The sequence below is a fragment of the Ranitomeya variabilis genome, chromosome 5, assembly GCF_051348905.1.
Source record: "Ranitomeya variabilis isolate aRanVar5 chromosome 5, aRanVar5.hap1, whole genome shotgun sequence".
NCBI lineage: Eukaryota > Metazoa > Chordata > Amphibia > Anura > Dendrobatidae > Ranitomeya > Ranitomeya variabilis.
In genome coordinates, this window is record NC_135236.1 from 468,283,356 (window position 1) to 468,310,145 (window position 26,790).

Sequence of the window (26,790 nt, forward strand, 5' to 3'; positions counted from 1 at the left end):
ACTCCCATACTACCTCTTCATCTCGCCCCCTCTCTGTTGATGTCCCTCAAGGCTCTGTCCTAGGACCCTTACTCTTCTCAATCTATACACTCGGCCTGGGACAACTCATAAAGTCCTATGGCTTCCAGTACCATTTATATGCCGATGACACTCAGATCTACCTCTCTGGTCCAGATGTCACCTCCCTGCTCTCCAGAATCCCAAAGTGTCTATCAGCCATATCCTCCTTCTTCTCCTCTCGCTTCCTCAAGCTCAATGTGGACAAATCTGAACTAATTATCTTTCCTCACTCTCGCATATCTTGCCTACCTGATCTATCGATCAAAATAAATGAAATCACACTTTCCCCTGTCCCCAAAATCCGCTGCCTCGGAGTAACCCTTGACTCTGCCCTGTCCTTCAAACCGCACATCCAAGCTCTCGCCACCTCCTGTCGCCTCCAGCTCAAAAATATTTCCAGAATCCGTCCTTTCCTCAACCCACACTCTACCAAAATGCTCGTGCATGCCCTAATCATCTCCCGCCTCGACTACTGCAACATACTCCTCTGTGGCCTACCTTCTAACACTCTCGCACCCCTCCAGTCCATCCTTAACTCTGCTGCCCGTCTAATTAATCTCTCTCCTCGCTACACTCCTGCTTCCCCTCTTTGCAAATCCCTTCACTGGCTCCCAATTTCTCAGCGTATCCAGTTTAAATTACTAACACTGACCTACAAAGCCATCCATAATCTTTCTCCTCCGTATATTTCCACACTAATCTCTCAATATCTTCCCTCACGTAATCTCCGGTCCTCCCAAGACCTCCTCCTTTCCTCCACGCTTATTCGCTCCTCACCCAATCGCATCCAAGACTTCTCCCGAATATCACCCATCCTCTGGAATTCAGTGCCCCAACACATCCGGTTATCCACTACTTTTGGATCCTTCAAAAGAAACCTGAAAACCCATCTCTTCAAAGAAGCTTACAGCCTGTAAAGACTACACGGCCACCTCAACACCACTGGAGCTACTGCAACCCTTGACCTACTGTCTCCTTCCCCACAATCCTGTAGATTGTAAGCCCGCAAGGGCAGGGTCCTCTTCCCGCTGTACCAGTCTGTCATTGTTAGTTTTGTTTACTGTAAGTGATATTTGTATTTTGATGTAACCCCTTCTCATGTACAGCACCATGGAATTAATGGTGCTATATAAATAAACAATAATAATAATAAAATATGTATGTATGTATGTATTTTATATAGCGCTAACATATTCCGCAGCGCTTTACAATTTTGCACACATTATCATCGCTGTCCCCGATGGGGCTCACAATCTAAATTCCCTATCGGTATGTCTTTTTGAATGTGGGAGGAAACCGGAGAACCCGGAGGAAACCCACGCAAACACGGAGCGCCCCAGAGTCTGGTCGTTGCAAACATACAAACTCTTTGCAGATGTTGTCCTGAGTGCTAACCACTGCGCCACCGTGCTGCGTATATATATATATATATATATATATATATATATATATATATATATATATATAGCGCCCCAGAGTCTGGTCGTTTCAGTGGCGTCGCTCTTCCACCAGGGGGAGTGATGGTACGTCTGACTGCACTAAAAGAGTTCACCTTGCCAGGTGTCACAGTCACACATTACACTTCACACTCCGGCTGCCAGGGGGAGCAAAAGGTCCTATTTACTAGGCCACTCCTCACACATGGGTAAAACTGGGGGTTGGATAGGAAGTTAGAGAGAAAGCAGCCCAGGAGAGTTCGGGAGAGGACCTGTGAGGGGTGGGATCCTGACAGCAGCCTAGCACAGACAGATCGTCACGGGGCCGTGCCTGTACCTTATAGCGGCAGTCCCCTAAGAAAGGACACGAAGCAAAGTATATTGTGGAGAAGTGAGAAACGAGATCACAGCACAAAGGCGATAGAACCAGAAGGAGTCGTGCCCCAAGATCGGCAACGTCCTTCGGAGGCGCGTAGGCGGTGGCCGGAGCACCGAGGAAGTAATAGGCTCTACGCATTACTTGGAACTACGGCAGGGCAGTTAACTCTAGGTTGGCTGTCTCACTTTTTACACCTAATGAAGACAACGGAGGCAATTGTGGGAGAGGGGCGTCTCTAGGGTCCCTATAAAATAACTCCAGGCCTACCCTGTCATACGGGTCATCCTATCCATATCATCTGGGGGACGGAGAGAGAACATCAGAAATATACACGAGTTGTGAGGACTATCCCGTGGTGCTCAGCAGGGAGGTACTACAACACACAGGTGCTAGTAGGAAGGCTACTGATTTCCACCTGCAAAGGGAACTCTGGATGTGCCTTCGGACCGGCCGGTCTCAGCCAGCCCTGTTAGCAGTGCTCTGGATTGCGGATGCTGAAGCCTTCAGTAAAAAGGTAAAGAGACTGCAACCCTGTGTCCTCGTTATTTACTGCGACCTACACCATCACAAACACCCTTTTATTGGGCGCCCCTTAGCAGGGCCACAGACCGGGTCAGGCCACCGTGACATCCCCAGAACAGAGAGACCCGGTACCGAGTACCCCGCTGTCCTGCGTTTTGGGGCCGCTCCACATTTTATATATATATATATATATATATATATATATATATATATATATATATATATATACATACATTGTAGGGATTGTACTCGCTCAGGTGCGGCGGGTGACACTCAGAAGACACGTTCCATTAAAAGTTCACAGGGTTTATCGCTCCATAAACCACATAGCAACAGGAACAACAGGTAAACAGTCTTACATCAGACATATGAATCCTCAATGTCCATAGTAGAGCTCCGCTCTCTCAGGTCTGTGGGCACACAGACTGTGCTATGTCCAGCACGTAGGCTCTCCAGCCTAAATATGGTCTCTGTGTGTTGTTCGGGACGTCTGTCCCCACGTGGAACCGTCCAACACACAGGCCACTCTGCAGTGTCCAGCCAGGACACATGGAAGTGTGTCCACCCTGACAGACTCCCACACACTCACACCATGTGCTACACACACCTCCTTTACATAGGTGTAACCACACCCAGGTACCTGTCACATGGCCAGTCAGGTGAGCGTGACATCACCACAGGTCCTTCAACACAAAACCATCTTAGGTGTTCAAACACGCCTCTTTGGGTGGGTTTGTAGGTGACTGGACCCACCCATCTCTCCAATCACCTGGAAGCCTTCCCAATGTAAACAAATCCCTCAGCAGCAGATCTGCTTGAGCAAAACATACCCAGACTTCCATAACAGAACCACCCACCTCTGCGATACATACCGCCCATTAATCACATGACCAGTCGCTATGCCACAATATATATATATATATACACACACACACACACACACACACACACACACACACACACACACACACACACACACACACACACACACACACTGCTCAAAAAAATAAATGGTACACTTAGACACAGAATATAACTCCAAGTAGATCAAACTTCTGTGAAATCAAACTGTCCACTAAGGACGCAATGCAGTTTGACAATCAATTTCACATGCTGTTGTGCAAATGGAATAGACAACAGATGGAAATTATTGGCAATTATCAAGACACACTCAATAAAGGAGTAGTTCTGCAGGTGGGGACCACAGACCACATCTCAGTACCAATGCTTTCTGACAGATGATTTGATCACTTTTGAATGCTGGTTGTGCTTTTACACTCGTGGTAGCATGAGACGGACTCTACAACCCACAAAAGTGGCTCAGGTAGTGCAGCTCATCCAGGATGGCACATCATTGTGAGCTGTGGCAAGGTTTGCGGTGTCTGTCAGAGTAGAGTTCAGAGGCTGGAGGCGCTACCAGGAGACAGGACAGTACACCAGGAGACGTGAAGGGGGTCATAGGAGGGCAACAATCCAGCAGCAGGACCGCTACCTCAGCCTTTGTGCAAGGAGGAACTGGAGGAGCACTGCCAGAGCCCTGCAAAATGACCTCCAGCAGGCCACAAATGTGCATGTGTCTGCACAAATGGTTAGAAACCGACTCCATGAGGATTGTCTGAGTGCCCTACGTCCACCGATAGGGGTTGTGCTCACAGCCCAACACGGTGCAGAACGCTTGGCATTTGCCACAGAACACCAGGATTGGCAAATTCGCCACTGGCACCCTGTGCTCTTCACAGATGTAAGCAGGTTCACACTGAGCACGTGACAGACGTGACAGAGTCTGTAGATGCCGTGGAGAGCGATCTGCTGCCTGCAACATCATTAAGCATGACCGGTTTGGCAGTGGGTCAGTAATGGTGTGGGGTGGCATTTCTTTGGAGGGCCGCACAGCCCTCCATGTGCTCGCCAGAGGTAGCCTGACTGCCATTAGGTACCGAGATGAGATCATCAGACCCCTTGTAAGACCATATGCTGGTGCGGTTGGCCCTGGGTTCCTCCTAATGCAGGACAAAACCACACCTCATGTGGCTGGAGTGTATCAGAAGTTCCAGCAAGATGAATTCATTGAAGCTATGGACTGGCCCGCCCGTTTGCCAGACCTGAATCCGATTGAACACATCTGGAACATCATGTCTCACACAATCCACCAACGTCACGTTGAACCACAGACTGTCCGGGAGTTGGCTGATGCTTTAGTCCAGGTCTGGGAAGAGATCCCTCATGAGATCATCCACCGCCTCATCAGGAGCATGCCCAGGCATTGTAGGGAGGTCATACAGGCACGTGGAGGCCACAAACACTACTGAGCATCATTTTCTTGTCTTGAGGCATTTCCACTGAAGTTGGATCAGCCTGTAACTTCATTTTCCACTTTGATTTTGAGCATCATTCCAACCCCAGATCTCTGTGGCACATTAGTTGTGATGTACGTTGATCATTTTTAGGTTTTATTGTTCTCAACACATTCCACTATGTAATGAATAAAGATTTACAACTGGAATATTTCATTCAGTGATATCTAGGATGTGGGATTTTAGTGTTCTCTTTATATCTTTTTGCAGTATATATACACAGCAAACCTTCATGCCACAGCTCACATTGCTCACATTTATGTGCCATCCTGGATAAGCTGCACTACCAGAGCCACTTGTGTGGGTTGTAGAGTCCGTCTCTTGTCACCACGAGTGTGAAAGCACAACCAACATTCAAAAGTGACCAAAACATCAGCTAGAAAGCATTGGTATTGAGATGTGGTCTGTGGTTCCCACCTGCAGAACCACTCCTTTATTGAATGTGTCTTGATAATTGCCAATAATTTCCAATTTCCATCTCTTTTCTATTCCATTTGCACAACAGCATGGTTGTGCAAATATAACTTGGAGTTATATTCTGTTGCTTAAGTGTTTTTTTTTATTTTTTTGAGATATATATATATCTCCACAGTACAGACCAAAGTTTGGACACACCTTCTCATTTAAAGATTCTTCTGTATTTTCATGGCTATGAAATTTGTACATTCACATTGAAGGCATCAAAACTATGAATTAACACATGTGGAATTATATACTTAACAAAAAAAGTGTGAAACAACTGAAATTATGTCTTATATTCTAGGTTCTTCAAAGTAGCCGCCTTTTGCTTTGATGACTGCTTTGCACACTCTTGGCATTCTCTTGATGAGCTTCAAGAGGTAGTCACTGGGAATGGTTTTCACTTCACAGGTGTGCCCTGTCAGGTTTAATAAGTGGGATTTCTTGCCTTATAAATGGGGTTGGGACCCTCAGTTGTGTTGTGCAGAAGTCTGGTGGATACACAGCTGATAGTCCTACTAAATAGACTGTAAGAATTTGTATTATGGCAAGAAAAAAGCAGCTAAGTAAAGAAAAACAAGTGGCCGTCATTACTTTCAGAAATGAAGGTCAGTCAGTCAGAAAAATTGGGAAAACTTTGAAAGTGTTCCCAAGTGCAGTGGCAAAAACCATCAAGCGCTACAAAGAAACTGGCTCACATGAGGACAGCCCCAGGAAAGGAAGACCAAGAGTCACCTCTGCTTCTGAGGAGAAGTTTATCCGACTCACCAGCCTCAGAAATCGCAGGTTAAGAGCAGCTCAGATTAGAGACCAGGTCAATGCCACACAGAGTTCTAGCAGCAGACACATCTCTACAACAACTGTTAAGAGGAGACTTTGTGTAGCAGGTCTTCATGGTAAAATAGCTGCTAGGAAACCAATGCTAAGGACAGGCAACAAGCAGAAGAGACTTGTTTGGGCTAAAGAATACAAGGAATGGACATTAGACCAGTGGAAATCTGTGCTTTGGTCTGATGAGTCCAAATTTGAGATCTTTGGTTCCAACCGTGTCTTTGTGCGACGCAGAAAAGGTGAACGGATAGACTCTACATGCCTGGTTCCCACCGTGAAGCATGGAGGAGGTGTGATGGTGTGGGGGTGCTTTGCTGGTGACACTGTTGGAGATTTATTCAAAATTGAAGGCATACTGAACCAGCATGGCTACCACAGCATCTTGCAGCGGCATGCTATTCCATCCGGTTTGCGTTTAGTTGGACCATCATTTATTTTTCAACAGGACAATGACCCCAAACACACCTCCAGGCTGTGTAAGGGCTATTTGACCAAGAAGGAGAGTGATGGGGTGCCACGCCAGATGACCTGGCCTCCACAGTCACCAGACCTGAACCCAATTGAGATGGTTTGGGGTGAGATGGACTGCAGAGTGAAGGCAAAATGGCCAACAAGTGCTAAGCATCTCTGGGAACTCCTTAAAAATTGTTGGAAGACCATTCCCGGTGACTACCTCTCGAAGCTCATCAAGAGAATTCCAAGAGTGTGCAAAGCAGTCATCAGAGCAAAAGGTGGCTACTTTGAAGAACCTAGAATATAAGACATATTTTCAGTTGTTTCAACACTTTTCTGTTAAGTATATAATTCCACATGTGTTAATTCATGTTAATTCATACTCTTGATGCCTTCAGTGTGAATGTACAATTTTCATAGTCATGAAAATACAGAAGAATCTTTACGGTCTGTACTATATATATATATATATATATATATATATATATATATATATATATATATATATATATATATATATATATATATATATATATATACACACACACATACTAGATGGTGGCCCGATTCTAATGCATCGGGTATTCTAGAATATGCATGTCCACGTAGCATATTGCACAGCCACGTAGTATATTGCCCAGACACGTAGTATATTGCCCAGTGACGTAGTATATTGCCCAGTGACGTAGTATACAGAACAGAGCCACGTAGAATATTGCACAGCGACGTAGTATATTGCCCAGACACGTAGTATATTGCCCAGTGACCTAGTATATTGCCCAGCCACGTAGTATATTGCCCAGTGATGTAATATACAGCACAGAGCCATGTAGTATATTGCCCAGTGATGTAGTATATTGCCCAGTGATGTAGTATATTGCACAGCGACGTAGTATACAGCACAGAGCCACGTAGTATATTGCCCAGCTACGTAGTATATTGCCCAGCCACGAATGTCACAGGTTAAAAAATAAAAAAATAACATACTCACCTTCCGATCCGAGGGCCCCTTGTAGTTCTAACATACTCACCTTCTGATTCGAGGGCGCCTTGTAGTTCTGTCGCCTGTAAGCGGTGCAGGCGGCAGCTTCCGGTCCAAGGGTGTGATGACGTCGAGGTCACATGACCGTGACGTCATGGCAGGTCCTTCTCCTGTACCATCGTTGGCACCAGAACCTGCCGCTTGCATGGAGCGGGAAAGGTGAGTATATAATAATTTTTTATTATTTTTATTATTTTTAACATTAGATCCTTTTACTATTGACGCTGCATAGGCAGTGTCAATAGTAAAAACTTGGTCACACAGGGTTAATAGCGGCGGTAACGGAGTGAGTTACCCGCGGCATAACGCGGTCTGTTACCGCTGGTATTAACCCTGTGTGAGTGGTGACTGCGGGGAGTATGGAGCGGGCACTGACTGCGGGGAGTAGGGAGGGACTAATCGGACTGTGGCCGTCGCTGATTGGTCGCGGCAGCCATGACAGGCAGCTGCCGAGACCAATCAGTGAATGAATATCCGTGACAGAAAGAAGGACAGACAGAAGGACAGACAGAAAGACGGAAGTGACCCTTACACAATTATATAGTATATATATATATCACTATCATGTATTCGGAATGCTTTACCTCTGACAAATTATTTCCTTGTAACTTTAGAATCTGCAGGAGGCCACAGTTCTGAATTCCTTCCAGTTCCGTGAGATAATTGTATGAACAGTCCAAATAAGTCAACAAAGGTGTTGTCTCAAGGGCCTTAGTGGATATCAACTGGTTATGATCCAAGACAAGCCGCTGAAGGTTTCTCAGATGCTCTAGTCCAGCTAAAAAAAAGTTACGCATATCAGTCAGTAGAATTCGGTGATAATGGACACAATGTAAATGTAGATTTATACTTATAGCATCTAACCACTCACAAAAATGTATTTTTTGACAAGTCTGTAAATACTGAATGTATAATCATCACAACCTGACAACTATTCACTGAAAAGAGCGAGCAGTGCTGTCTGTACTCTGCAGTCACTGGCGTGAGACAGTCTACTAGAAGGTGCTCGTGCAGCAGGAGAGTCTCCATAGATTCCTGCACTTAGGGCTCATACTCACTTGCGAGCAAAATGGCCGAGTGCAATCCGACCAATGTTATTCAATAAGTGACATCTCATTTGCGATTTTTCTTCTCAGCTGAAATCGGACTGAGAAAAAAATCGCAGCATGCTGCGATTTGCTGCAAGTCAATGGGTGCGAGAAAAAAAAACGGACGGAATACGGACCATCAGTTTTCTGTCCGTTTTTTACAGATATCTTACCATTCTGTGGCATAGAACACTGTAAATGGTCCTGTAAATGATTGTATAAAAATTGTTGCAGAGAAAAAAAACACATTGCATACGGATGTCACATGGACGGTGCGATTAAAAATCGCATTGAACTTGCATGACAATCGCATAGTTTGCATCCAATTTTTTCGGTCCAGATTACGGACCGCTTTTTTTCTAGCAAGTGAGTATGAGCCCTTAGTGTGAACATGGGGTGGAGAAAACAGTCCGTACACGTCACTTTGTACTCAATATCCGTTCCCTCAATAAGGGAGTCAATATGGGAGCATTTACACTCCACGATTACCATAAACAAATGTTCATAGTAAACAGGCTGCCGATCACCCACATGACAATGAGCATTGCACAAATGTTCCAAACACTTCATCGCTGTGCAAAATTTAATTTTGATTGGTTTAAAAAATAAAAAACAAATCTTCATTCTCAGCAGCGCATCATCATGTGTAAATGGTAGCTGTGCTGGGGAGAACAATTCCAGCCTGTGCACACCGGACAACAATATTATTGATTGATCTGTGCGCGTCATAACCATAGTCAGCCTGTTTAACCCTTCCATGACCTTGCGACTTTCCGTTTTTTCCTCACCTTCTTCCAAAAGCCATAACTTTTTTATCCCATCAATAAAGCCCTATGAGCGCTTGTTTTTGTGGGACGAGTTGTTCTTTTGAATGACACCATACACTTTATCGTGTGATGCACTGGAAAGCAGAAAAAAAATCCAAGTGCATTGAAATTGCAAAAAAAGTGCAATTCCAATATTTTTTTTTTTTATTTTTATTTACCATATTCACTACGTGGTAAAACTCACCGACTCAACTTGGGCTCACAACCTGGTGAAAATAAAGGCCTAAAAGGTGATTCCATTACCATATGCAAGAAGATGAGTGAACAGCACAAGAATTTTCCAATTATATTTTAATACCTGAACTGCAACGGTCATAGGGGCCATACTCTATATCTAGAGCAGTGTTTCCCAAACTCCAGTCCTCACGGACCCCACGGGTCATGTTTTCAGGATTTCTTTAGTATTGCGCAAGTAGTGGAAGTATCATCAAGGCATCAGAAATAGTCTCACCTGTGCAACACTATGGAAATCCTGAAAATATGACCCATGGGGTCCGTGAGGACTGGAGTTTGGGAAACACTGATAGAGGAACAAGGTTTCTTCCAATTACAGAGCAATTATCTACTGTGAGGGCAGTGGGACTATGGATTATTCCTTGTAAGAGCCGTGAGACTGTGGGTTTTCCTTTGTACCTCTCTGCCACAAAAGTACAAGGAGGCCTGAATGTCTTCCTTGGTAAATATATTACAGATTATGGCATTAAAATCTGACAGGATGTTAATCAAGGGAACTAGTTTGAGAACCGTTGTGGAATCAGGAGGAACCCCCCCATTCACCTGAGGAAATTAGCATCTACCTCATGGGATTTTACTCCTGGTTCAGTAGTATGTCGTGTTATAGGACAAACTCGATAGACATATGTCTCTCTTCAACCATAACTATGAAGAGTCCCGACTTTAGTAAAAAAGGACCAAGTCTGAATACTTCTGACTAGACAAAGCATGGGTTGAATTGAGAATCCTGTTCTGAAACAGAAGAAACAATAGGCCAATCCGAGCATAGTTGAATGAGATGAAGAAAGATGGACCTGGGTCAAGAGACATGAAGTCTCTCTAACTGGAGTAGAGGCCCGAGACACAAGAGGCATCCTCCTCAAATCCTCCAGACAGACTTTGCAAAGTAAGGTTCCTGGTACTACGCCAGCCTGGCATATGGCTCCAGTGAGACGGACCTTTTCATTTAGTTTGAATAGAAGAGGGCGATCACATCTGCTCACCAGATCCAGCTACTGAATTAATCTCTTGGGGAGTAATGCATGGAAGTAACCATAGGTTGTCTCCCAGACAAGAACAAATTGTGAGGGAGAGGTTATTCAGCAACCGCAAAAAATAGAATGATAAAAACATCACTTACTCGATATGCTGTTAAAGAGGGGAAGGTGCCGACATTTTTAATTATGTATAAATAATTGTTGCTTATATAATTATTTTTAATATAAAATTAAATGTATCTCTTTATTAGTTTTTTATTTATTAATTTCTACTTCAACCACTAGGGCTGTCATTTTCTTTTGCAGTGGGGTGTAAACTGTCTGGCGGTGAGCCCACATCAAAGTCGCGACATGTCAATTGTTTTGTACAGCTGACATGTGCACGCAATAGCGGCAGGTGGAATCGCGATCCACCCGCCGCTATTAACTAGTTAAATGCCGCTGTCAAACGCCATCGGGCCGGAAATGTGTGCATCGCCGACCCCCGTCATGTGATCGTGGGTCAGCGATGCGTTGGCATAACAACCAGAGGTCTCCTTGAGACCTCTATGGTTGTTGATGCCGGCTTGCTGTGAGTGCCACCCTGTGGTCGACGCTCATAGCAAGCCTGTAATTCAGCTGCATAGGAGCGATCTGATGATCGCTCCTATGTAGCAGAGCCGATCCAGTTGTGCCAGCTTCTAGCCTCCCATGGAGGCTATTGAAGCATGGCAAAAGTTAAAAAAAATGTTTTAAAAAATATGAAAAAAAAAAATATATATAAAAGTTTAAATCACCCACCTTTCGCCCCATTCAAAATAAAAAAAAAATAAAACATACATAGTAACATAGTAACATAGTTAGTAAGGCCGAAAAAAGACATTTGTCCATCCAGTTCAGCCTATATTCCATCATAATAAATCCCCAGATCTACGTCCTTCTACAGAACCTAATAATTGTATGATACAATATTGTTCTATTCCAGGAAGACATTCAGGCCTCTCTTGAACCCCTCGACTGAGTTCGCCATCACCACCTCCTCAGGCAAGCAATTCCAGATTCTCACTGCCCTAACAGTAAAGAATCCTCTTCTATGTTGGTGGAAAAACCTTCTCTCCTCCAGACGCAAAGAATGCCCCCTTGTGCCCGTCACCTTCCTTGGTATAAACAGATCCTCAGCGAGATAACATACACATATTTGGTATCGCTGTGTTCAGAATCGCCCGATCTATCAATTAAAAAAAAAAGGATTAACCTGATCGCTAAACGGCATAGCGAGAAAAAAATTCAAAACGCCAGAGTGACGTTTTTTTGGTCGCCGTGACATTGCATTAAAATGCAATAACGGGCGATCAAAAAAACGTATCTGCACAAAAGTGGTAGCATTAAAAACATCAGCTCAGCACGCAAAAAATAAGTCCCCAACCGACCCGAGAGCCCAAAAAATGGAGACGTAATGGGTATCGGAAAATGGCGCAATTTTTATTTTTTTTTAATTTTTTTATTTTTTTTAAGCAAAGTTTGGAATTTTTTTTTACAACTTAGATAAAAAATAGCCTAGACATGTTTGGTGTCTATGAACTCGTAATGACCTGGAGAATCATACTGGTAGGTCAGTTTTAGCATTTAGTGAACCTAGCAAAAAAGCCAAACAAAAAACCAGTGTGGGATTGCACTATTTTTGCAATTTCACCACACTTGGAACTTTTTTCCTGTTTTCTAGTACAAGACATGTTCAAACGTACAACTCATCCCGCAAAAAATTAGCCCTCACATGGCCATATTGACGGAAAAATAATAAAGTTATGGCTCTGGGAAGGAGGGAAGTAAAAAACAAAAACGCAAAAACGAAAAAGGGCTGTGTCTTGAAGGGGTTAATATGGAGCATCTTATGGGGCCATCATTAACCTTTGTGCAGCATTATATGGAGCATCTTATGGGGCCATCATTAACCTTTATGCAGCATTATATGGGGCATATTTTTGTATGGGCATCTTATGGGGCCATCATGAACTTTATGGAGCATTATATGGGGTGTATTTTGTATGGAGCATCTTATGGGGCTCCTGATTCAATATGGATATTCAAAAACATTTAACCTACTGATGTCTCAATTAAAAATAAATACCAATAAAAGTAAAATTATTTTTTAAATTTACCAGTAGCTGCTGCATTTCCCACCCTAGGCTTATACTCGAGTCAATAAGTTTTCCCAAATTTTCATGGCAGAATTATGTGCCTCGGTTTATACTCGGGTCAGCTTATACTCGAGTATATACGGTATATTTGCACAAACCATATAATGTAAATTCACATTTTTGGCATTACAAGCAAAACATAAATATACATGCTTACCAATTCGGGTTATTAGGTTGAATGATAGTTCTAAATCCATAAGTTTTTCACAATCTTCTAGTCCATGAATTGATGTGACCTGGTTCCTATTTAACACTAGCACACACAGGTTCTCCAATCCTTCACAATTGATTATACTGATGCTATTTTCCTGTGAGAAAAGTTTTAATAATTTGTAATAAGTGGTCTTACTGCAGTAACCAAATGTGAATATGTCTCTATGCATTAGGGCTTTATAGTTATCACACAGAACAATGTATTCATCTCACCAATTATTCATCTGAAACCAACAGTTTATGATAGTTTTAGAAATTCAGGGAAATGTCATTCAATTAAATGTTAGGTGTAACTTTTTAAATCAGAGAAAGAATCCTGTGCCTGAGCCACTAGGAGATAGTTAAGGTAGAATGTAGGCATCATGGAACATGAATAGCGACCATACTCATCTGGGATGTGGCCCACTGACAATGCTGGATTGGGGGGACTAGAACATTTTGGAAGGCCAAGAGAAATCATTTTACCAATTGAGCAGAATGGAAGTGTCTTGGAATAACTATCTAGATGAAGCGTGCTACTCGCCACAGAATGGTAAAGGTAGCCTAAAATGACCCGTTAATAGCCCACATTCGATCGATTACAACTGCTCCTCCATGATATTCCTGTAACGTAAATGGGTTAAGAGACCAAACGATAAGCTTCTGATAAGTGATCTGTACAAGCAATAGAAAGCCTCCTACTGAGCAGGACACAACACTAAGGCTACTTTCACGCTAGCGTTTTTTTGCATATGTCGCAATGCGTCGTTTTGGCGAAAAAAAGCATCCTGCAAAGTCGTCTGCAGGATGCGTTTTTTCCCCATAGACTAACATTAGCGACGCATTGCGACGTATTGCCACACCTGCGACGGTTGCGTCATGTTGTGGCGGACCGCCGGCAGCAAAAAACGTTACATGTAACGTTTTTTGGTGCCGACGGTCCGCCATTTCCGACCGCGCATGAGCGTCCGGAACTCCGCCCCCACCTCCCCGCACCTCACAATGGGGCAGCGGATGCGTGGAAAAACAGCATCCGCTGCCCCCGTTGTGCGGCGCTTGCACAGTATGCATTGGTACGTCGGGCCGACGCAGCGCGACGGCCCCGTACCGACGCTAGTGTGAAAGTAGCCTAAGTAAAGGGGATGTCAACATTTTTTTTTACTTGTCCCGAAGCTTTTCTTCCACAAGGTAGACAAACTTGTAAAAAGGAGATTTTTGTTTACTTACCGTAAAATCTTTTTCTCCGAGCCACTCATTGGGGGACACAGGACCATGGGTGTTATGCTGCTGCCATGTTATGCTGCTGCCACTAGGAGGACACTAAGTAGACAGAAAGATTAACTCCTCCTCTGCAGTATACACCCCTTCACTGGATACAATTTCAACCAGTTCGGTAGTAAAGCAGTAGGAGCATGAACAAAGACAACTATGTCAAAACCAAAGAAGTAACAACAAGCCAAAACAGGCTAACAGGGTGGGTGCTGTGTCCCCCAATGAGTGGCTCGGAGAAAAAGATTTTACGGTAAGTAAACAAAAATCTCCTTTTCTCCTACGCCTCATTGGGGGACACAGGACCATGGGACGTACAAAAGCAGTCCCTGGGCGGGGAGCAATATGCTAAAACCCCATGTACCACTGGCTTACGGCTTAAGGAACTGCCGCTTGCAGAATGCGCCTGCCAAGGGCGGCGTCTGCAGAAGAGATAGAATGAATGTGGTAATGCTTGGTAAAAGTGTGCAAACTGGACCACGTCGCAGCCTTGCAGACCTGCTGTGCTGACGCCTGGTGCCGAATGGCCCACGAGGCGCCCACTGACCGAGTAGAATGAGCCTTGATCCCAGCTGGGATAGGAACACCTTTGACACGATAGGATTCTTGAATGGCTGACCGAATCCATTTTGCCAGAGTGGCTTTTGAAGCAGGAGAGCCCCTCCTGGGCCCCTCTGGAAGTACGAACAGGGCGTCTGACGTGCGGAAGGGAGCCGTCCTTGAGACGTACCGACGAAGAGCCCTCACCACATCAAGAGTGTGTAGAGCCTTTTCGATGCGATGGACAGGAGCCGGGCAGAACGAAGGCAGAACAATCTCCTCATTGAGGTGGAAAGAGGAGACGACCTTGGGCAAAAATGTGGGAGAGGTCCTCAATACCGCCTTGTCCGGATGAAAAATGAGAAAGGGAGGGCGGCAGGAGAGCACAGCCAACTCCGAGACCCTTCTGATGGATGTGACGGCTACTAGGAAGACTACCTTCCAAGAAAGGAAGGTCAAGGAAACGTCCTGTAGCGGTTCGAAGGGAGTCTCCTGAAGAGCTCCGAGAACTAAGTTGAGATCCCACGGATCCAAAGGTGACTTGTAGGGAGGCGCCACACGGGAAACTCCCTGGAAAAAGGTTTTCACCGGCAACCTGTTGGCAATCTTCCGCTGGAAAAGGACTGACAATGCCGAAACCTGACCCTTCAGGGAGCTAAGAGCAAGTCCCGACTCTAGTCCGGACTGAAGAAACTCCAGTATGGAAGGAATAGAAAAGACTAGAGGAGATCGACCCTGTGCATCGCACCATGAGAAAAAAATTCGCCAGGTACGGTGGTAACTACGCATGGAAACAGGTTTCCTAGCTCTGATCATGGTGGAGGACACCCTGGGAGAGAAACCCGCTTGGCCTAGAATCCAGGACTCAACGGCCAGGCCGTCAAAGACAGGGCCCTTGAGTTCTGGTGGTAAATCGGGCCCTGCGAAAGGAGATCCGCGCGATCTGGAAGACGCCAGGGGACGTCGGCCACCAGCTGAACCAGTTCGGCGTACCATGCCCGACGCGGCCAGTCTGGCGCGACGAGAATCACTGGTACCCCCTCTGCCCTGATCTTTTTGATGACCCTCGGTAGTAGGGGGAGAGGAGGAAAAATGTACGGGAGGCGGAATTGGCGCCAAGGCAGGACCAGGGCGTCTACTCCGAGGGCCCGTGGGTCGAGGGACCGAGCAAGGAACTGAGGAACCTTGTTGTTCATCCTGGAAGCCATGAGATCCACATCCGGGGTCCCCCAGCGATGGCAAATCTGCTGGAAGACCTCCGGGTGGAGGGACCACTCTCCGGGGGCGATGCCCTGGCGGCTGAGGAAGTCCGCCGCCCAATTTTCCACACCTGGAATGTGGATCGCCGAGATGGGCGAATGGTTCGACTCCGCCCAATGGAGGATGTGAGACACCTCGAGCATGGCCGTCTTGCTGCGAGTTCCGCCCTGACGGTTGATGTATGCCACAGCCGTGGCGTTGTCGGACTGGATTCTGACTGGATGACCTGCCAGAAGTCGGTGAAAGTGAAACAATGCTAGCCTGATAGCTCGAATCTCGAGGATATTGATGGCGAGGCGAGACTCTTGAATGGACCACCGCCCCTGGGCTGTGTGATGGTTGAAGACCGCTCCCCAGCCTATGAGACTGGCGTCGGTGGTCACCACCAGCCACCGTACTGGGAGAAAGGACCTTCCCTGGGTTAGGGAGGACTTCAGCGTCCACCACCTGAGGGTCTTCCTGACCCGAGGGGACAGGATGAATCGGCGGTCGAGGGAGGAAGGGTTGCCGTCCCAAGCCGACAGTAGCGCATGCTGCAGGGGACGGAGGTGAAACTGCGCAAATGGAACCGCTTCCATGGTCGCTACCATCTGTCCGAGAACTCGCATGCTGGCGCGAATGGAGTGGGATACTGGACGAGAAAGACGCTGGGCTCCCTGCTGCAAGGCCAAAGCCTTGTCTTGAGGGAGTATGACCAGACCGCGGGAAGTGTCCAGTATCATCCCCAGGAAGGAAATTTGTTGAGCCGGAATTGGAGATTTTTCGAAGTTTATCTTCCATCCCAGGCGAGAAAGAGTATCCATCGTGAGAACGACGGACTCTTCGCACGCTGGGTAGGAAGGACCCTTTATCAGTAGGTCGTCCAAGTACGGAATTACCACCACTCCCCTGGAGTGAAGAATGGCCATGGCAGCCGCCATGACCTTCGTGAAAACTCTGGGAGCGGTGGCGAGACCGAAGGGCAAGGCCACAAATTGGAAGTGTTCCCCGCAAAAGGCGAAGCGAAGGAACTGCTGATGCGGAGGGAAGATCGGTATGTGTAGGTAGGCATCCTTGATGTCTATGGATGCCAGGAATTCTCCCTTTTCCATAGACGCGACCACAGAACGGAGGGATTCCATCCTGAAGTGTCGGATCTTTATGAATCTGTTTAGTAGCTTCAGGTCTAGGATCGGACGTAGTGATCCGTCCTTCTTTGGGACCACGAACAGATTCGAATAGAAACCCTTGAATCTTTGTTCTAGGGGGACCGGAATGATGACTCCGTCCCTTTGTAGTGCCCGTATTGCCTGGAGAAACGCTGTGGCCTTTGACCTTTGAGGGCAAGACTGGAAGAAGCGTGTAGGGGGGAGGGAGGAAAATTCTATTTTGTATCCGGTGGACACCAGTTCTCTGACCCACTCGTCGGAAACGACTGAGAGCCAGGCTTGACGGAACAAGAGTAGACGTCCGCCTACTTTGTTGGAGTCCACCGGATGATGCAAGGAGTCATTGGGCGGAGGATCCATGGGATGCGGATCCCTTAGGCCCGGGAGGTTTGGGCCTGGGTCTCCAGTTACGATTAGGTCTGTAAGAGACCTGGGTGCCTCGGCCACCGCGCGAACCTCGTCCCGCTGCGGGGGTAGAGGATGTAGAAGACCAGTTGGTATTGGATCGAAAAGGCCGAAATGGAGGTTGCTGCTGGTACCGAAAGGACCGGGTGGGCTTTTGCTGGGGGAGAAATTTACTTTTCCCTCGGTAGCATCCGAGATCATTTGGTCCAATTTTTCTCCAAATAGCCGACCAGCCTGGTAAGGCAGGGCTGTTAGAGAACGTTTAGAAGCCGAATCTGCTCACCAATCCCTGAGCCACAGGGCTCTCCTGATGGAAATTGCATTGGCGGCTGCCTGAGCAGCGCAATTGGCTGCGTCCATAGAGGCGTTGACTATGAAGTCTCCGGCCTGCGCTAACTGGTTAACCAGGATGCTGGCTTCTGGAGGTAAATCACTGGCTTGGATGTTAGAGGAAAGAGTCTCGGTCCAAGAGACCATAGCCTTAGCCACCCAAGAGGCGGCGAAGGATGGGAAGAGAGACGCTCCTGTGGCCTCGAAGGTGGAGCGAGCCAGATAATCAATCTGGCGATCGGAGGGATTCTTAACGGAGGAACCGTCCGAAAGAGACAGGATGGTCTTGGACGCGAGGTGTGACACAGCAGGGTCCACCGAGGGAGACTGCAGCCAGTCCTTGACTAATTCCCGAGAAAAAGAGTATTTGGCCTCGATGGACTTTTGTCCTATGAAGCGTTTATCTGGGCGATCCCTATGTTTTTGTACGACCTCCTTAAAGTGAGGGTGAGTGACAAAAACATTTTTAACACGTTTAGTCTTTTTGAAAGACACCACATGTTCGGGTTCCGAAGCGGAGTCCTCAGTCACCTTCAGGGTCTGGTTTACCGCCTCAATGAGAGAGTCGAGAGACTCTTGGGAGGAGGGGGGGTCCTGAACGTAGGAAATGTCGGACTCATATTCAGAGTCATCCGAGTTTGGGGAAGGGGACCTGGAAGCAGAGCCTGCAGGCACTGAGGGGCCCGGTAGCTCATGGTCAGGGGATGAAACGTGAACACGTTTTCTGGAGCCCCGGGTAGAAAGTGACCGGGTACGCCCCCTGCTGGTAGAAGAATCCATACCGTCGTCTGAATCCTCCACGGTCCGACCTAGAGGGGGGCCCCGGAGGGAGTCAATTGCCCTGGCTAGGGAAGCCACAGATCGTGACAGAGAGGTTGCCCACTCAGGGGGGCTAGGCTCTACCGGGTCGACGGCTGCGGCATCGGAGACGGTACCGGCGTCGGCAAGGGGCGGCTGCACAGAGGGCGAGACGCAATCTGCACACAAATGGCTAGTGTGAGCTCGGGGCAGAGCCGCATTGCAAGTGGCACATACAGTGAAAAACACTGTGTGCTTCTTGTTACCCTTTTTTGTCTCCTTGGATTGAGACATAGTGCCTTAGGGACAGAGCGGGCAGTATACAGCAGAGAAAGGGTTAAGCTTTCTTGAAGCAGCTTACCCACGGTCCTGTCTGTGTCCCCAGAGAGAGATATGGCGGTTCTGTGTCCAGGAGTTCTCCTTGGAGCGCTGTAGAAGCGTGGGCTCCGTGCAGGGAGAGAGGAAATATGGCCCCCGAGATTTGGAGGGCGCCTCTCGTCCCAGACGAGAAGCGCCGATGTAGGGGGCGGAGCTACGGCCGTGGGAGGAGATTTTTCCCCTGCGGCCTACTCCGGGTGAAGAAGCCGGGGACTAAATTTTTGAGGCCTGCCGACGACGTGCGGCGGCGGCCGCGACGGAGCGCCGCCGAGCACCGCCGACCCCCGGTCGGCGGTGCCTCTCCCTGGGGACCCGGACCGCATTGCTGCCGCTGAGGAGGACTGCACAGAGGGCGAGACGCGCAGGGGGGAGTCCCCCGAAGGTACTTACAGCCACTGTCCCGGTTCTCACAGGTCTGCGCTTCTGTGAGGATGTGACTCAATCCATGCATCCTGGATGGGGATGGAGAGGCCCCTGATGCATCATGCTGCTATAGCAGAGGGGGGCTGCGGCACAACATCCCCTCCGGACTGCATTCTTCTCCAGTTACATTGCTGTAATGCAGGGTCCTGGAGGGGGTTGGGGGAAATCGGGACCAAGAGGAACCGTTGCCCTGGCGCAAACTTTCCGTGCGCCATACGTCGCAGGAGAGGAACGGGGAGGTATACTCGCCGTGCTCGCCTGTTGTTGGTTCGGGGGAGAGCGGACCTTATGAAAAAAAGGACCCGTCGCCCCCTTCACTCCGTTAAATAAAAAATTAAAAATTTACATAAAATTAAAAAATCAAAAATTAAAATCAAGTTGGGGTCTGGGAAAAAAGACCCAAGTGCCTCCTAAGACACTAAGCAAGAACTGGTTGAAATTGTATCCAGTGAAGGGGTGTATACTGCAGAGGAGGAGTTAATCTTTCTGTCTACTTAGTGTCCTCCTAGTGGCAGCAGCATAACATGGCAGCAGCATAACACCCATGGTCCTGTGTCCCCCAATGAGGCGTAGGAGAAATACTTATATTCAAAATTCTATCCCTGTCTATAGTTATGTGGCTGTTCATGTGAGCAGTGATATCACTCTGGTTAAGAGACGTATAATGGCTAGCTTTTTTTGAGCCCAAACTGCACTGCGCAGTGTAGGTAACATCACTGATGACATAAGTATATAGGTCGTGCTAAAGTTGTAGGATAGTGCATGCTCCGAAGAAATTGGATGACACAGACGCGATTGCCGCTGTCTCCCCGCTCGACACAGGTCATGATGCTGGGATCGCACATGAATTAGTAAAGAACATCATTTCCACTCATTCTTCTGCTGTAAACGTGACACCTGATTATCTCTGTCCATCAGGAGTATAAGCAGTCCCATGTACAGCAGTAACGCTTACTTTGCCATATGGTGCTGTGTATTGAGGATGCCAAGAGGAGATAGTGAGCTGCAGGGGGTTGAGAGGAAAGCTGTACTGCAGAAGATGACTGTAAAAAGGACCTGAAAAAGGACCTGAGGAGCGATGTACTGCAGTAGGAAGCTATAAAGAAAGGGTCTGAACGGTGATGGTACACTGCAAGAAGAAGCTGTATGTGGAGTGGCTGAAGAGTAATGTACTACAGGAGGAGGCTGTATATACAGGGGACTGAGGAGCGATGTACTGCAGGATGAGGCGGTATATAAAAGAGGCTGATGAATGGTGTTTTGCAGAAGAGGTGGTATATGGAAGGGCGGTGGTGCAATGTACTGCAGGAGAGGGAAGTATATAGAGGGGCCGAGGAGTGATGTATTGCAGAAGAGGCTGAATTTCAAAAGACTTGAGGAGTGATGTACAGCAGTAGGAAGCTATAAAGAAAGGGTCTGAATAGTGATGGTGTATTGTAGGAAGAAGCTGTATGTGGAGTGGCTAAAGAGTAATGTACTGCAGGAGGAGGCTGTATATACAGAGGACTGAGGAGCGATGCACGGAAGAAAAAGGCTGTATATAGAAGACGCTGAAGAGTAAAGCACTGCAGGAGGAGGCTTTATATGGAGAGGCTGAAGAGATCATGTGTCAGGGGAGCGTCGGGAAGTCCCCATATACATTAGGTTGTTGGGCAATCCGGCCGATATCAGCGGGTCTGGCCAACTTTAGGCTACTGTGTATGGAAGTCAGACTTTAGAATAAGATTTATATTACGTCCTGGGATGACCCTAGTTTCACACAGTCACAGTAGAGGTATCAGTGTACTCAGTTGTTTTACTCAGCACCATCCATTAATACATGGTGTCATTTCTTATTATATATAGTGGCATCCTTTCTTATATTACACAATAGAAAAGAGCAAAAACATTTGAACCGCCCCGGTCCAGCATCCACTTCTGTTACTGGCATTGTGGGTGCGGAGTGGATAGAAGTGGCAAGCAACAGGCAACCTAGCAAGGGAGACAATAACTGTATTGGAACCACTATCTAAGATGGAAAAACAAAGTTACAGATCCTCACAGACCATGAGCAGAGACAAGGTGAAGTCAGGGCTGCACTGGTTCGAAAATAGAAAGCACAAAGGAGGGTTTCAAAAAACAAAACAGAGGGGAAGCGCAACTTGTGATGACAAAAGAACACCCATCACCAGGCTGGGAGCAAATAAAAGTGAGAACTGGATTTACCTGCGCAAAATGATTTTCTAGATATATAAATGATCAAAGCTGAACTAGTTATGAATATTACAAGCATTTTCAAGTTTTTGGATTTTGACATGGATCTCATCCATTACCATAGACTGATGTGTAGAGTGGATATCCAGATTGGAACCTTAAATGGACAATGTTCTGGATTTTATTTGAAAAAGAGCACTCTGTTAGATTGGGATGAGAATTTGGTGGGCAAGTCTGAATTTGACTCTCCCCCGACTGATGATGTCCTTCTGAAGAGAAGGATCAGTCTTGAAATTCAACACCTTATCGTGTAACTCACGTGGACCCACTGCACCATGGACTGGGGAGAGCCTGGAGGGGTGTAACTAGGCGACAGCCTGGGTTTTCACTAGAACCTGTAAAGGTGGGGTCACAGGTAGATGCCAGGTGCTACTTCTAGGACAGATGCAGGTACCGTGGAAGCTGACCCCAAGAGTCAGGACTGTAGACACAGACTCGGAGTTCAAGGTGGGGCCGGATGCTGGTAGAACAGATAAGTGTCATTACAGACGGGACAGGGTAGTAAGCACAGGTACCAGTTCACATGCCGCCAGAGTGGTTTCAGGCTCTGGCACTGCAGATGAGGGTTCAGGTACTACTGGAGCGATTTCAGGTTCAGGTACTACCGAAGCAGTTTCAGGTTCAGGTACTACCGAAGCAGTTTCAGGTTCAGGTACTACCGGAGCCGTTTCAGGTTCAGGTACTACTGAAGCAGTTTCAGGTTCAGGTACTACCGGAGCAGTTTCAGGTTCAGGTACTACCGGAGCCATTTCAGGTTCAGGTACTACCGGAGACGTTTTAGGTTCAGGTGCTACCGGAGCCGTTTCAGGTTCAGGTACTATTGGAGCAGTGGCAGGTTCAGGTATCGTTAGAACGGTTTTGGGATTAGGTGCCGCCAAAGTAGTTTTTGGTTCGAAGTACAGATACAGATCAGACTGGAACAGGTACTAGAACAGATGCAGGCTCAGGGACTCAGGGCTACTGGCGAGAGAGACATAGAATTGTGCACTGGGGCGCTGTAGCTGGAGCAGGGGACACAACAGGGCGGTGAGTAAGTTGGTGACCCTGCCGAGAGGGAGGAGCGAAGGCATGCAGGGAAACCAGCATTACCTATCTTTTCATTCTTTCAAGAATTATGCAAGGATCGGAAGTGTCTGGCAGTGACTTACTTTACTCTCACAACTAAATTCATTTGCATGATCGGCTTAATTGACTGCGCATTTGTATGGGGGTATCTATGAATAACCAGGACACTAACATGTATACTTTGAAGTTTTAGTAGAGTGGTTTCTGAAAAAGAAGTATTAACCATTACCTGGACATCTATGTATTGCAAAGCTTTGCAGTTACTTAATCCATCAAGTGAAATTAATCCACAGCGTCTTAAAGACAGAAATTTCAGTTTGACACATTTTGACAATGTTGAAAGACTGCAGCCTGGCAGGTCATGAAGAGTCACCGTTGTAACCTAGAAATTAAAGAAATGATCTCAATGTTTGTACAGACATTACATATGACTGGGAGATGGGACATATGACCATTACAATAAGTGAATCGAAAGGAAGACATTCCTGAAACTGAGTAGCAGTAAAATAAAAGGTTTACACAGGATTCTCCTTCATTTATACAGAAGTGAAACGAGAGTGGAAGAACCTATTATGCCTGCAATGATTCATCAACAGAGTAAATGGTGACAAATCTGGAACTCAAATTTGGAGAGATTTTCACCAGAAACAGAAGCAAATGTATTTTATAGTGTGCTTTGACAGCAATGTGGTAAAGTGTATGGTGGGCCATAGACTATTATATTCAGTGTCATGGCGGTAACTCTCAAGTCTCCTCAACGCTCTTCGATTCATTGTGCGGTTTCTCCCGACATCAAGCCACCCCACTAGTCTGCTTCTTGCAGCATCTGCATTGCATCCATTTAGCTTAGGCGGGCATGTCCAGTCTCTGCAGAAATTTAACCCTGCTGGGTGCTGCAGAGACGAGATTCCCCAGCTTATCCCATGCTAGCAGGGCTTTTATTAGGCAACTCCTCCTACCAATTCCCACCCAGTCAGACAATCAGCTGCATTACGCTACCTGTTAACAACCTGTCCCGCCTGACCCCTCTTCTCCTGACCTCGGCTACTTTTACAAATTCTGTGCGGCCTGCTCCGACGTTGGACCATCTGACTACGCCTCTGTCTCATCCCTCAGTACCTCGTACATGTGCCTTTGACCTTCCGGTCAGCTGCTGTAGACCCAGAGACTGCCCAGGAGTGGTACCTGGTGACTACCGGTGGCAAAGCCTATCTAGTGAATACTCGGTGGTCACTTAGTTATGCCCCTCCAGGGTAAGCCCGACCCGTAGCGCAGTGGATCGACATCCACCAGCGATATGTTTGATTTATGCATTGGTTGTGTTTTCTGTGAGGACACAGAAAGTTTGACATGGCTAATTAAAATAAAGAAACAACTAAAGTGAACAAGTGGCATCGTAGTCACCTGCCATATGTAATGTGCAAGAGAAGAAATTGTACAAAATGGATGGGCAGGTAAAGCATAGCAGATAGCAATCATACAGTAAAAAGGATTTAATAAACATATATATATGGTAACTCAAAAGCACATTCAACATACAATGCCACAGACAAGGTAGATCAGCTCAGCGTGCAGTTGCCACGCAATAAAGAGATTATAAAGCTTTCTTCTTTTCCATATGTTGTGCAGTTCCCTTCTAATATGTTCATTCTAATGGGAGCCAATGGTAAATAGCACCCACCATAACCTACATGATAATCTAGGGGAGTGCTGCCAAAACCGATCTCAAGGCGTTCCTGACAACACCACAGAAAGTGATTTACAGCTATCCGCAGCCTTCTCTGACTGTGATATGTAAGGATTTTCTTTTTATCTTCATTACTTCATTAGTTTATTATATGACTACTGGTATATACTATCTTATTATACTTCCTTCCTTTTTTATGCCTTTTTCCGATGTCTATGAGGTTTCCTACATTTATCTAATAGGCTATTTGTATGGAAGTCTATTATGTACTATTATGTTATTTAGTCATTATACCCATTACGAGCACCTTTTGTCATTTGGTTTCCCTCCATTCTTTATGTATTTTTATGGTCTTTTATATTTTAATATTATGACTTAATAAAATTATATATTTTATATACTTTTTTTTTTATTTGGTTTATTCACTGTTTTGGAGTATATCAATTGTTCGAACCAGCCTGATGAAGGAGCCTGTGTTCACCGAAAACTTGCATTTTTTTTTAATTTAATCTTTCCCACAAAAAAGCATCTCGCTCACAAACAGATTTAGGGCCCGATTCACTAAGCCTTGCATTGCATATGCCAGTCTTAATAAAGAGGCATTTCGGAGTTGGAAGTGCACATCACCAAAAGGGGTGTCATCAAGTTTATATGTTATTCCCTATCCATAGGTTAGGGAATAACTATCTGATCGCGGGGGTCTGAACGGAGAGGTCCATACTGACCCCAAGAACAAGAAGAGCCCCAGCTGAATGGAGCGGAGGTCGATCATGGGCACTTCTTCAGCACTATTAGAATGGAGAGGATCAGCTGAGAGTTGCACTTGGCAATAACTGGTGCTTCCCTTAAAGAGGTCGTCCACTACTTTTACACTGATCTATCCTTAGGATAGGTCATCAATGTCTAATCGGCCAAGGTCCGACAATAGACGAAGCTTCTGCCAGATTCTAGTGGTGGCCCATCTTCTTACGAAACAAAACGATCTGGTGTGTAAAATCCTCCTCTTACCTGACCTTGTCTAGCGGAGAAAGTCTGGAGATGGTCACCCAGTTATAGAAGGATCAACAGCTTTGGACAACATGGCGGTAATGCGTATGGCGCCTTTACTTTAGCACATCTTCACGGTACATACTAGAAGTTTCATTTTTTTTCTATATATTGTACTTCTCCAACCTACGACCTCCCAATTGTTCTTCAGCCAATGTTCTCCCTGACCTTAGTAGCACATACTGTGCTATACAAAGCAAGACTGAACTCCAGGTATTTTTAATCAAAAGCAAGTTTCCTCGAACGCCTCGCTTCTAAGTTCAATTTAAAAGCGCTATAAATCCAAGAAGATATTAATTTTTTTGTTGTTCGAGCATCAATAAGATGTTGCTAGTTAAAGTGTCATATGGCAATGCAGGCTTGGGTAAGCTTGTTTAGAAAGATTCCAGCTATGATCATTTTCTTCAAATGAAGAAACGTAACCACACACATCACGACATATTGGAATCATTTCTTTTATTACTGAGGCTGAAAGCCGTGTCTGTTTTTCTACACAACATGAAATGGTTCGCTTTTGATATGCAAAACTAAATCTTATATGCTATGGAAAATGCTCAAATGAAACCTGACACATGGAAAAGCACTGACAGGAGGACTATTTTTTTTTTAATAAATTTATACAAGTATCTAGAAAAGTGATCTAAAGTGTTTGTGTTGTTTTTTTCAAAACCGTATTACACCCTTTAAGCAATGCTTTATCCAATTGTAAGGTGCAAACAGCCCACATTCATTGCCACAGAAACATTAAACATCTGCTCTTTTCCCTCATTTATCCATTGAAGTTGTTTCTAAATTTGTAGTGGGTGTAATAATAATACTATTAGCAAATATCCCCAATTAGAAATGTAGTATAGTTCCTCTGATTCGCTATGTCGCCTACCCCATGTGCAGGACATTGCAGTAGCTTAGGTATCCATGATTACGATCACTCATATAGTGACAGTTGGCTATTAGCTGTAGTAACCATGGATTCCTAAACTATTGCAATGCCCTGCACAGCTTATCGGAAGAACTATACTACATTTCTAATTGGAGGTATTTGTTAATATTATTATACCTACTACAAATTTAGATTTGTAGTAGGTCTCTATTGTTGTCTATACACAAGGATGAAATATATATGTTAAACCAATATTCCTAAGAGGAGTCCACCACC

General features: G+C 46.0%; 1 protein-coding gene across 2 annotated transcripts in view; it reads right to left on the reverse strand.

The window, feature by feature from the left end:
• The window catches only part of LRRIQ1 (leucine rich repeats and IQ motif containing 1), a 229,282-nt gene that overhangs the window by 173,002 nt on the left and 29,490 nt on the right, over positions 1-26,790 (reverse strand). For both annotated transcript variants that reach the window (XM_077265459.1, XM_077265458.1), the window contains exons 8-10: positions 23,130-23,282; positions 12,997-13,147; positions 8,121-8,314 (exon numbers count right to left, since the gene is read on the reverse strand). In XM_077265459.1, the coding sequence (XP_077121574.1) occupies positions 8,121-8,314; positions 12,997-13,147; positions 23,130-23,282 (498 nt within the window). The remainder of the gene's footprint in view (positions 1-8,120; positions 8,315-12,996; positions 13,148-23,129; positions 23,283-26,790) is intronic.